Consider the following 13,879-nt stretch of genomic DNA (forward strand, 5'->3'; position numbering starts at 1 on the left):
GCAGTCACCCCTGCAGCAGTTTAGAAGGTCATAGAATTTGACTTTGAGACTTTGGCTTAGCCATATCGTCTGACTTGAGACAAATGTCTTAAAGTTTATAGAATATCGTTAGGGAAGATTTCTTAGACAAGCAAAATGCTAAGACAAATTGCTAAGACTTAAGCAAAAAGCTTATCTCGTTTATGGAATACGGGCCCTGGACTTTAGTAATCACAATTATTAGGGCAATTTCATGAAGTATTTAGATCCAACCCTGACCTACCCGAATTTATTTTATCTGCACTCAAAGGGATGGTCCGAGCAGAAGATATTTATATTTCAATAAATAGAGTATAATTCACAGAACAAAATGCTAAAAATTTGATCAAAATCGGATAACAAATAACGAAGTCATTGAATTTTACAGATTTGCATTATTTTATATATATATGTACAAGATTTAGCTTACAAATTTGATACAAATGAACATTGATTATTATGTATTCTATGTTTTTCAGGTTTATCTTGCACATTTTACATTCTGAATCAATTCCTTTCTCCCTCTCTGTTTCAATTTCACAGAATCAAAACCTAAGGAAAATGGTGAAAACAAGTCAGGGTTAACGGTAGGAAGACCCTTTTTTGATTTACAATCCCTTTGTGAACATGATGTGCAATGAGAATTTGATGTAATATCTGGGCCCTGTCTTACAAAGAGTTGCGATTGATCCTATCAATCACAACTATGGACGGCCAGTCATGTCAACATCTATTATGAATGCTTGTTCAAAATATTTTCTTACTATGATGTTTATTCATGCATTCATTGTTTTTCTTGAAAATTCACTGTCCTTTTTGTTTACAAAGGACATAGTGCTAATTTTTTTTGTTGAAAAAATTATGACACTGATGGATTTCCATAAGGTTACGATTGATTTGATCAATCGTAACTCTTTGTAAGACGGGGCTCTGATAATTTTAAGATGGAAGTGTAAATATAGGCATTATACTGTGATGAGTGAATGGAGACATATCTAGTTGATGTATTATACAATATAAACAAAAGACAATTTTTAAAAAGATGATTTGATCCTGTAAGAGTTAGAATAAAAATAATTGCAAACTTTGTCAGTTGGTTTAAGATTTGTCAAGTTGTCTTTATTATGTACAATGTAGTTATGATTTTTGTGAATGTAGAGTCAATACTCTATAATCAGAATTTTCTTTGGTTATCGATATTTTGTATATTTTTTGTATTACTGTTTTCTGTTCTGTGTCAATTATCCATGCCTTTTCTTATCACTAATATTTCAGTTAATAAATAAACACCAACAGTGTTTGAAAATGTAGATGTTAATTTTTTTTTTAGATAGAGGGAATCACAGTACAAGAAAAAGAAAAAAAAAGATGGAGCAAATTCAGGTTGATATTGGGCACACCATATGAATCTGCACATAAATGTCCCACAAGTGTACCAGAAATACACATGTTATGCAATTTCATTAATTCTTTGGTAATTGAATGGAAAAATCACATCCTTTATTGATTACTGGAATTAGACAAGATTTTTGTTCCTTTTAATTTTAACTATCATTCAAACACTGTTGGTACATTGTATATTAAAATAAATGTTTGCTTTTTTTTTCATTTTGCATGCTCATAATTTTATTTTTCTTTAATTGATACATCTATCCACTGTCACATTCATTTTATTTATAAATGTAGCATTTTTTCCTATAAATCTTTATAATATTTACATCTTTCATACATTCAGCATGCTTGCTCACTCTGGTAAAAATGCTTGCTAAATTATCTTGAAGATAATTTGCAAATTTATTCATTTTCATCATCTTTTCTGCTAAAGTATCTTTTGGTTTACTTTTAGTTCTTTCAGTTTGCATTGTTAAAAAAAATTCTCTCATTTAATTTTTCCATCCCTCGTCACCTTTCTTGCATTGGAAAAAATATATCCTTGAATTTGGCATGAAATTACAACCTCCCAAAACAAGAAAAGTAATATAATTATTATAAAATATAATTATTATATTTTGAAGGGTTTATCGGTTAGCGTGAAAATGATACATGTATACAGCTAGTTAACCATTTCCCCTTTTGAACATTACTATGAAAAAAAAAACTATCTCAGAAATAGTTTCTTGTCCCTGTAAAGAAGTTTCCTCAGCAACAGATTCAAGTAATTTAGAGCCAATACAAGCTCGCTTCTAACAGCAAAGCTACTGCTAAAATTTCTCCTTTCGTATTGACCCACTTCTCGATCTCTCGCTGGCTGCGTTGCTTTGGTAAACCAAATTGATAAAAATTCATATGAATTAGAAAAGGAAACAATACTTATATTCCATCACCCTTCACTGACCACATGTCACCGTCATCAGCCTTTAACCATAACTCCGTCATCAAAATAATCACTTCCACTAACATCATCGGAGCTTTCCATGCTCCAGTCGATATTAACCGATTGACCTCTGACCTTTGACCTCAAAGTCTTCTCCCGTCGTCACCCTTCCCCCAATCACAGATATCGGCAGGTGGTCTTAATAGCCTGGACGAGATCCAGTTTATGGATGAAGGCGACGAAGGTACAGCAGTGTGTACGTAGAAACCATGATGTGGGTTTGATCCAGGCCAACTCTTAACCTTTGCCCCCACCCCCCCGCCCACCACCCGCAATTTACCGACATTTCTGCCTCCCTTTTAGATTAATTGAAAACACTAACACCCCCCCCCCCAAAAAAAAAAAGAAGAAAAAAAGTCGAAACAACACACCCAAAATCCTGCATTTGAGTGTCAACTCCCAGACCACTCCTTCTCAAACACTGGTTTGAGATAATTTCTTGATGTTAATGATGCATGTTTTGACGGGCCAGTTTCCTTTTGCATGATTCAGGCACGAGAACTGTTCAGATTTTACCCCAGAAATCCTTTCCCTATTTTTGCATGTTTTTGTATATCGATTTGTGTGTGGTCATTTGTTTTGAAGGAATATTATTTTTCTCGGTCTTGTGGTATTTAGATCTTTTTTTTTAGCGATCACTTGTAACAAGATTCATTTACAGAGGAGAAAAATTGTTCTGAAGAAAAAGGAAAAAAAATGCAAAAAAAGAAAGAAAAATTAAACTTTCAGAAATTTAGCATCCTTAACGGAACAGAAGATATATCTCTAACAGCTAAGAAGCATGTTATCTCGAAAGGCCAAAGATTTCCCAATGGTAGAATAAATCCCTCCTTGCATGCAAAGAATAAACATGATCTGACCTGGAAATAAAACCAATGCCATGGTTTTTACAACTCTAAATGTATTCTACTGTAATAAATTGTAGTTAATGTTTTAGAGTCTCTTTACAAGTACATTTGTTTTTTAGCAAACAATTTGAATTGATATTACAAGAATGAATTTAAAACTGTCAAATATTTAATAATTGATGTTATTACAAGACCTTTCAGATATGCATAATAAATTTCTTGATATTTGTCTGAGGATGGTTCCTAGTCTTGGTAATAGAATTAAACAAAAACAAAAAAAACTAGAGAAAATTGTCTATGTTTTTCAACTTCGTATCCACTTTCAATAAGGCTATTATTTGCCCAAGGAGTTTCGCATAGGAGAGCAAAGTGCCGCATTTTGTGCAGTCATTGTATTTTTGCTGTTTTGTTTTATGTTGTGCTGCATGTTCAGTGTTGTTGTGAATTTGATTATCTGGTCGTTTTGTGATAATTTGATTTTATAGTGCTACGAGAAAGCAAGGTACTCTCATGGTGTATTTTGAAGTAGAATTTCATGTATGCATGCTTTCATTACATGTATTTATTATTGTTACTATTTTTTTTTGGTAACAGATTAGAGAGAAGTTCATGCAGGGATTACTGTGATCCGTAGATGTCTCACACGTCGTGAAATGGACACTGATTTAGCGGGACCTTGATCATTATAACGGAGGTCCTGAGAGGTCAAAGCTTGTCACTACGATTTAAACAGCGATGCTACAACCTTTGTGATTGGTCGAAGAAAGCCATTGAGCTGTTTGTGTTAGAATCGGTGCCAGTGATTGGCCAATGCCTCTCTCTTTTTATCTTTCCCCATCAAAACATTTTTATTGCAAACATTGCCTTGCAAAGGTGCTGGGATGGAGAGCGCCCCCTCGTGGTTGTGACGTGCAGAAGTCGCGTGCTAGTAAAGGAGATAATTCTCTGCTTGGTGCTATGATGGGCAATCAACTTGGACAAGACGAAAGCCAGAAGTGTTGCTCACCATCACCAAGCTTTTAACAATTTTCGTCGATATGCCATTTTAATCTCATCTCCTGGATTTATCATTTTGAAAATTTTAAAATATTTTAACCAACTTTTTAAAGGAATGGATCAGATCTCCGTATTGTGTGTATCTGTGGAATTTCTTATCAGCGGAGATCAACTCTAGGAGCTTTTTATCAGAGTCTGCAAGGTTGCCGAGGTACAACTGCTGACTGATTTTGAATGGTTTGGTTTCTTTCAAGCAAATGAAGTTATGAAGAAAGAAAAACAACCCAAAACCTTAATTATTGTCACTGAAACTGCCTGCCATGTGATCACCAGTCAGACGTTGATAATGACAATGTTGTAAATAATTCTGAAATGGAAAACAATATTCACCAAAATTACTGCCAAGAGATCATATTTCGTTTTCTTTTCTATTAAATTAAGTGATATTATGAAGTGATATTCACCTATAAAGTGATGATTTATGTATATTATGTGTAGACTCTTATATAAAAAAAAGAATTATGCATTTTCATTATTATTTATTCACTTTTTTTCACTTGAAAAGTTGAGATGAGAGCGCTCAGGTCAAGTGTGATCACTTCTGATCTGTATTTTGAATTCCAAAGATCAGGAAGGGTGAAATTTTGGGACCAATTGATTGTCTTTGGAATGAGAGGGGAATTCAATTCATGTGCATGTAATTAATGATTTGATCAAATGTATTAATTGGAAGAAGACTAGTAGTGGCGAAACTACAATGCATTTATACTCTCAGTGATTGTATGAAAATACACGATTGACGTCCGCCTTTGATCAGAAATTGACAGTAAAAAAAAAAAAAGATTCTTATAAAGTCTATCTTCAGGATGATTATAAAGAAGCTCCTCCCCCATTCCCCCCCCCCTCAAAAAAAAGTATTCACTCCCAGTCAAAATTGCTTGTAAGGACAAAGATTTATTCAATCAATGCTGTGGTCACATAAATTTGTGTTTTCATTTTTATTTCTTCAACGGTCAAACTACTTATGACTTAATCAAAGTTGACAATGATTGTTAAGCTGTGAAAAAGGTGTCATAATCTCTCACCTAACCAGAATTATGACATCTTTATGTCAGTGAACAAACAAACAATGTTGATATCTTGTTTTGATTATGTAACTTTTGGTTCTGTGATTATGTATTGCATTGGAGAAAAAAAGGAGGATGAATTGTATGGTAAAATGAATTGAAGGAGAGAGCTTTAATGTGATTAATTGATAATGTGTCATGTATTGTAATATTTTTTGCAATTCTATGAAGAATATCATTTATTTCTTTTGATCCAAGTAAACAGTAATTTCCAAGGGAATACTGTCTGACGTTTTGATGTTGTATCTCTAAATCTTTTGAACCTGATGCCTTTTCATATTTAAAGAAAAACATGTTATCTGTACTGATTTTATTGTACAAACAAATCACTGTTGCCGATGTCTCAATAAGATGCACTGTGCATTTACTTTGAATTTTTAGCCAGAATTTTACAAATGTCTTGTAGATGCCATGTAGGTGTAAAATTGTTTTTAACATCGCATACTAGATTCCTGTACAGATTGTGAAGATATTTTTGTATATCAACAAAGAATGTTTGAAAATGTGAAACCTACATAACTGTACCGGTAGGTGTTGATGAATGGAATGCATATATATTTACACTAGCCGATTAATACAAGAAATGAATTTCATATTTTAACAGGAGGAATTGTTCTTCTTAATCGGAAGAGGACTCCTTATTCATATTGTCAATAAATTCTTAACATGCCAGAAAAAGCGCAGCTGTGTGGGGCTTGTGTGTAATGAGGGGGCCCACTTGCAACTTTGGCATTTTAAGAATTTATAGTATATCTGTACAGAAAAAAAAGGTTTTGCCATTATTTTTAGCTTGTACTTCCATATCATTGTATTGTTTTATCAGGTCTTTTTTCACACACGTCTCACCGATAGATTACTCCATTTTAACTCATACACTTACCACATGTATTAGAGATCATTCTTGAGAGAATGGCGTAGTGTGAACCATTCCATTCAAGAAACAATCAATGCACAAAGATGTCGAAGTGTGGTTTACACCAGTGCATAACATCACATTTTCATAGTGCTCGTACCATGCATTTAGGATTTTATAGGGGCATGAAATGTCACACTCACTTTCACCATCTAGGGTACTTAAAATGATGACAAAAAATGTTCTGTCTTCAAGATGCATTTGGATACCCTATAGACGGATTGAGTATCATAATTTACAGTATTCAATAAGAAACATTGATCAAGCATTTCAAATGTTCAATCAATAATTAAAATACTCCATACCATACTATTTGATGTTATGAATAGATATGTTGAACATAGTATAAGCTTTGATCATGATATTTACATTTACAGTGCTTGCCTTTTTACAGCCAGATTTTACCCCATAATGATAATAACATTATTAGGAAAAAAATAGAATTAACAAGGGCCTATATAAAAAATGGTTCAATGTAAACTGCTCTATTCATTTTCTTTTTAACTTGCATATTTATGATAAAACAGGTAACATTTAAGATCTCCAAATTATTCTAGCAAATGAAAGGCATAACCTTATATTATGAGAGAACTGTAATATGTATTTTGTGTTGTACAGTGTATAATTTGGATGTGTATATCCTTTTGCTATTGTTTTTTTTTACTTGCCAATCCAGTCATCTAAAAAAAAACTGTGCCCTACATCAGCAGTCAATTTTTAAATCAAATTTTCTTTTTTACTCTCTCTCTCTCTCTCTACCCCCCCCCCCTCATATTAAAAAGCGCTTGCATAATCTATCATCACTTATATTTTGCACCTGAATTTAAAGTTACACAATTTTATTTTTATTTACAATTCTATTACCCCTTATACTCTGAATTCATTTTTTAAAGTAAATAAACATTTCCTTTTGATATCTTTACCTGCTGTAAAATCCTACAATATATTTCTCTCTCTCTCTCTCTCTCTGTAGATTTATTATCGTAATATCCCTCTTTCCATATCTTTCTTGTATTCTCATGATATGTACATTTGTAGACCATTATGGTGCTCGTGTAGTATATTCCTTTTCATTTATTTTTACTTTGTGCTTTTTATGATTTCTATTATTTTTGTTTCCATTTTCCCAATACCCCCTCCTCCAATGATAATACCCAAATCATCTTTTGTGTTGTAATTGATATTGTATTAACCTCTTATACAGTTTCTTAACAAATAGTTTCAACTTATTTATATTATTTTGTATTATACGTTGCCTGAGATTACAACTTCTCGCCGTGTTTTACTTGGAACGGAGAATGTAATATATTGATGTATGATATTCCATTTGTTGTGTACCTCTGAACAAGAGCTTGATCTGTTATTATGCAAGATAATTTATGTTCATTTAATGCCAGTATACTTGTTTTAACTGGATTCCCAGATTAATGGGGGTTTTTATATTACATATATGAGATTTATGACCTAAAGGCACTACTTGGCATTCCTATGTTTATTACATTCTAATAGATCACATGATTAATGTTAAGCGTAGAACGCCTGAACCTAATGGACAAATCACATTTATCACCCACAATCAATATCACTAAGTTATGCGCTATTTCAGTTATGAATTTGTCTATTTTTAGATTTTATTTTGGAGCAGTAATATTTTCCGTGGCTTATTTTGCCAAGCTTTATACAGCTTCATCGCATTTCAATTTTTTTAATATTTTCATTCAAGCAAGCTGCCGATCACTTTCATATCGATTTCCCCATCTTCTCTCCAGACATTTGTTTTGAAGGACCACACTCTCATTCTCTCCTCGTTCCTGGAAAGACGTTTTAGTGATCGAATAAACATTGGAAATTTAAGTTATAGCCAGAGTATATATTAGATTAGGACATTGTTTTATGTACACATGTAATTTGCACTTGTATTTATTAGCCCAACCGCTATTGTTTTATATTTACATTTAGTATGTGAACACCAGAGAAGCATTTTGAATATTATGAATGGAGTATTTTAACATTGTTGTGATAATAGTGTTCCATACTTACAAAGAGAGTTCTAACAGGCGACGGAGGGGAATATGAACCTCCTGCGTGTGCCGATATTTTGTATTTTATTCTGAAAATGCAAAATCTGTGAAGTATTAAATATGAAATATTACCAAATTCTTGGCTCGAGTTTTGTCTCATTGGTCACGTTGGGTAATGGGTTATACTGCAAGTTGGCGAGTGTAATAGTGGAGGGCTGTGAAATCGAATGAAAAAGGAGTCGTTGTGGGACGATTTTAAACAAATATCTTAGGCTAGAATTTCAATCAAAATCGCTAAACACAGTTATTTTAAAAGTGTTCAATCACATGGTTATTCCCTCTTCTTTTTTAAAGGTCAAGTTCAACCCAGAATAATGCTGATTTGAATAAATAGAGAAAAAATCAAACTAGCATAACGCTGAAAATTTCATCAAAATCGGATGTAAAATAAGAAAGTTATGATATTTTAAAATTTCACTTAGATAGATAACTGGTTTATTGATAAAAAACATCATTGCGACAAAGTCGAATTGCGATGAGTTTACAGAGGTACAGAGCCATTATATAAACATCATAATACAAAAAAAGTAAATTGAAATATTAGTTTAAAAATATATCACATAATCATATATTCGTAATTTCATAAAAAGGGAATACATTTTAAACACAATTTAGAAGTATAATACGAGTTCAGTTTTTTTTTTAAATATATGAATTCAGAAAAGGATAACAAAGTATATGCATGTAGATGGAGGAGAAAAGTAGGTGAAGGAAAGGAGGGAGAAGATAATGAAGTTGAGAAGAGAAATAAGAGAAAAAGGGAAAAGGATACAAAAGAAAAAGAAAAAAAAGTTATATATGCACAACTCAGTGACATGCAGGCGAGACAGTCGATGATGTCCATCACTCACTTTTTCTTTTTTTATTGTTTGAATTATACAATATTTCATTTTTTACAGATTTGAAAAAGAGGGCCAACTTGACTGAACTACACAATGTTAAACAATGGTAATTCCACATGTTCAGGGCAAAATAAAACTTGGTTTCACAGGACAATGAGGAGAAAATTAGAATATATCATATTTAATTTAATAAAATACAACAGAAATAGTGAGTGATGTCATCAGTTCCCTCATTTGCATAATGACCGGGTTGTGCATGTAACTATTTTGTGAGATTAAGCAAAATTTAAAAATGTCATAACTTTCTTATTTTGCATCCGATTTTGATGAAATTTTTAGTGTTTTGCTAGTTTGAATTTTCTCTATTTATTCAAATCAACATTTTTCTGGGGTGGACTTGACCTTTAAAGTCGCTCTTAATTAACTTACCCAAAGCTTTATGAAAAGCCCGTATGTTTCTAACCCATATTGCAACATTCTGAGCAGTGTAATCTTTATACATATATAGCCAATAGGACCACCCCTTCTCACGAATAATGATAATAATAATAATAATAGGCATTTGTATAGCGCCATCTATCTAGAAACATTCTATTCCGAGGCGCGTTGTTATTATTATTATTACCCCGGCTTTAGCTCGAGCTGCCTTTCAGCGCTCATGCATTCAAGGAATTAATCCTGCCGGGTACCCATTCACCTCACCTGGGTCGAGTGCAGCACAATGTGGATGATTTTCTTGCTGAAGGAAATTACGCCATGGCTGGGATTCGAACCCACGACCCTCTGTTTCAAAGTCAGAAGACTTATCCACTGGGCCACAACGCTCCATGATCACACCAATCCACTCATTAATTCAATTCAATATTGCTGGTATGATCATGCTGACCTCAGTAGCCTTTTTCTTTTATTTACCCGGCGAAAATATATAAGCACAACATTAAAGGAACCCTCTGACTCTTTATTTAAAAATACTACTGTATTTCAGGTTTGAGCAAGATGGGCAAGATGATTAAAGTTTGTTCTTGCTCTCTTTATTGTTTGATGCACTCATCATCCGAGTCCATTTTACTAAACTTTCTTATCACTCTGATCTAGTATAGGCTGGTATTTTCTGGATAAATTGGGGTGGCTTCCAATGAGCCCGCCTTTCCAATAAATCCAGATCGACTGTGAATCTACTGACCAGCCGAATATTAGATTTAAACTTTGTTGATTTAAATATTAATCTAAAACTTTTGAATTTAAATCTTTTGAGATTTAAAAGTTAATCCTTAAGATTTAAAATAAATTCAATATTCGGCTAGCCACTATTCACATCCGATCTGGATTTATTTTAAATCCTTGGAATTTAGAGTGTATACTTTTCAACAGCATTTTCATTTGCCTCAACGGCACATTCCTACAATCAGAAAAAGTTTGTAACTTCTTAAACCCGGGCTATTGTTTGGTTTTTTCATCAATTCAAACTTTTAACAAAATATGCTTTCATCTTTTTATTATTATGCCTAGATTTATGGGATCTGATAATCCCCTATCACAATGGTATCCCAATCTCATTATAGTTTACTATTTTAATCTGTCATTCTTGACGAAAATAAATATATGAAGAGCTTGATTCCAAAAGGGGCTAAATCCACTTTTGACCAAAATTGATTTTTTTAAAATAGAAATATATGTATCTTAGACGTGGGAATCAAATGCAACATATCGCATTTGGAAAAAAATTTGAAAGGTTGGTAAAAAATGATTGCAAATTTGAGTTTTGTTCCAAAAGGAGCTAAATCCAAAACAGTTTTGTTCCAAAAAGAGCTAAATCCACTGTATGGTTATCTTTCCTATTTTACATTAAGTTATGCATTCAATTTTTAGGTACATGTTGTGGATACAAGTTCGCACCATCAGTGCAAATTTTGGTGAAAATAACAGTTTTACAATTTTTTTTTGAATATTTTTGGATTTAGCTCCTTTTATATCGAAAAGTTACCGTCCTTAGAAAAGATGACAAAATATCGTTTTTTTATTTTTGTAATTTTCAGTGGACAAACATCGGGAAAGATGTGGAATGTACTCTGCTAGCCATATTCACGTGTTTCGTGTTCAATTTCCAATATCAAACATGTTTAAATTGGCTAAAATTGACATTCTACTCAGTTTTGTTCCAAAAGGAGCTAAATCCATGAAAAATAAAATTTCCAAAATTGTTTAAAAATTGATAATGAATGCTAGATTTTTGAAATCGATATTTAATTATTCTAAGATGATAGTACTATCGTATATATCAAAATAAAGCAGCAGTGGCTAAGGAAAAGTGGTGAATTAAAAAACCTCGATTTACAGAAAAACACCAAAAGTGGATCTAGCGCCTGTTGGAACAAAATTCTTCATATGGTCAAGGAGTATGGTTGTGATTATTTTTAACGTGAATGACTTGTTTTCTTTCCTTCATAACATTTTCCGGTGACACGACATTTGCTCCTGCGACAATTGCTCCGGGCTTTATTTCGTCTAAGATATATAGGGTTAGGGTTGCAATAGGGCTTTATTTCAGGTTTAGGTTTAGGATAGGGTTTAGTGTTAGGGTTGAAGTTAGTAATTCCATTAGTTTTTTGGAATTTACAGCAGAACAATTGTCGCCGGAGCAATTGTCATGGAACCGCATTTTCCTATCTCCTAAACAAAAAATATTAACCAAAAAGCCGATGTCACAGTCTTCTAACGGATTGCCGTAATTCAATTCAATTCAATTCATTTATTCAATTCATTTATTTCACTCGATAAAAATAACATACATACAGGTAAATAAGAATTACATAATGGCAAGAACAAAACAAAATAACAAAAGTTATAATACAGTAAATAGTGTACAGAGCAGGCTTCGAGTGTGGACTGGCATTAAAGATCTGTTAGATCTTAGAAGTTCCAGCCCAGTAAAGAAAGAAAAAGAAGGGATACAAAATAGAACATACAAAGACAAAATAATACAAGGGAAAACAAACATTCATAAAGTTAAAATGAAGTGTTTGCCTTTCGAGGAAAATGATAGAAAAAAGGTAAAGGACTAGCGTATGTGGAGGGTCACAGAAAATCGACAGGTGAAATTAGGGAGAATAAGTGTAGGAGAAAGGCAAACACAGAAATTATAGTCATGTTACAATTACTTAGTTATTGGATGCGAACGTTGTTAACAGAATTTCTTTGTACTGACGTTGAAAACTATTAATGGATAAACTATTTTTAAGGGTAGGGGGGGGGAGAGAGTTCCATAATTTGGGACCTGAATACATTATAGTTTTTTGGGTAAAAGTAGTACGGACGGAGGGCATGTGAAAATCAAATTGTCTACGAGTTTGGTGAGAGTGGGTAGCAATATTAAGACAAAAATATCTGCACTGTCAAATCCAGGACTAATTCCATTCTTTAGTTTGCTGGTTATGTCAATTATTTCAGAGTATTTAATTGGAGTACAAAATATAGAATATGGGTTCTTTGGTAGAGGAGGGCAATAATTATGATCAGTTGATCCTATGTTTTCTGATATTAAAAGAGGAGCCACATTAATAAAATAGTCATTGAATTGAGTTGCAACCTCTGCATCTTCAAGGGTGATTCCATTATTTTCAAAAGTTGTATGATTTGACCTTTTAGTTTTACCCAACATATTATTCAATATTTTCCATGTTTTAGATGAGTTACCTTTGGTGTCTTTGAAAAGCTGATCATAGTATTTTTTCTTTGTTTTGCGTAGTTCTTTAGTAAAAATGTTTCTCAAAGACCTATATTTCTCTCTATTGCTATCGGAAGGGTTTTTAAGGTAGTTACGATACAATTTTAGTTTCTTCTTTGACAGGCATTTTAAATGTTTATTGAACCAAGGTTTATTTGAAGAGCTTTTATGTTTAGCAGATATAATAGGAAAACATTAATTGTATAATTTAAGGAATATTGATAGAAATCTATCATAACTACTATTTGGATCATCATCATTAATAGGCCAGTTGACGGAAGAGAGTTTATGGTAAAAGGTTGCAATGGAAGTGTCTGAAATGGACCGTTTAGAATAAGCATTGCTAAGACTATCTATTGAGGAAGGGATTTCAGTGATGATAAAAACAGGTAAGTGTTCACTTACATCGGAAACAAACACTCCATTCATTAAGTTATTTTCATCATTCGTTAATATATTGTCTATAGGAGGGTTGCAGTGTGACCAGTAATACGTGTGGGTACAGTTATTAGCGGCGTTAAAGAATTGGTATTAATACAATCAGAGAAGTTCTTGGTGGTTTGAGAAGCATTCATATCATTGAGATCTATGTTGTAATCACCAAGCAAATAACATTTTTTGTGCTCGTTATTGACAATACTCAGAATACAATTCATTTTACAAATAAAATCATCTACATTTCCTGAGGGAGGTCTATAAATTATACCAATAATATACCAAGAGCGTGAGTTATTGTTTGGTTTAACCTCTATAAATATGGTTTCTAGAGATTCAAACATGTACGTTAAGTCTGGTCTCTGTTTATATGCTAGAGATTTATTAATATATACTGCAACTCCACCTCCCTGTTTACATATTCGATTATTCGTTAACATATCATAATTCTCCAAGTAATAAAGAGGTATATGTGAATTAGGTTTGAGCCATGTCTCAGAAAGGCCAATGATTGTAAATTC

At 32.8% G+C, this 13,879-nt stretch overlaps 1 protein-coding gene across 1 annotated transcript in view; it reads left to right on the forward strand.

The window, feature by feature from the left end:
- LOC129262810 (protein scribble homolog) overlaps nt 1-8,433 on the forward strand; it is a 51,212-nt gene extending 42,779 nt beyond the window's left edge. The window contains exons 22-24 of the mRNA XM_064104672.1: nt 562-605; nt 2,516-2,576; nt 3,835-8,433. Of these exons, the coding sequence (XP_063960742.1) occupies nt 562-605; nt 2,516-2,576; nt 3,835-3,839 (110 nt within the window). The 3' untranslated portion in view covers nt 3,840-8,433. The remainder of the gene's footprint in view (nt 1-561; nt 606-2,515; nt 2,577-3,834) is intronic.
- Nucleotides 8,434-13,879: the final 5,446 nt, after the last annotated feature.

This window comes from Lytechinus pictus, chromosome 1 (genome assembly GCF_037042905.1).
Source record: "Lytechinus pictus isolate F3 Inbred chromosome 1, Lp3.0, whole genome shotgun sequence".
Classification (NCBI taxonomy): Eukaryota; Metazoa; Echinodermata; class Echinoidea; order Temnopleuroida; family Toxopneustidae; genus Lytechinus; species Lytechinus pictus.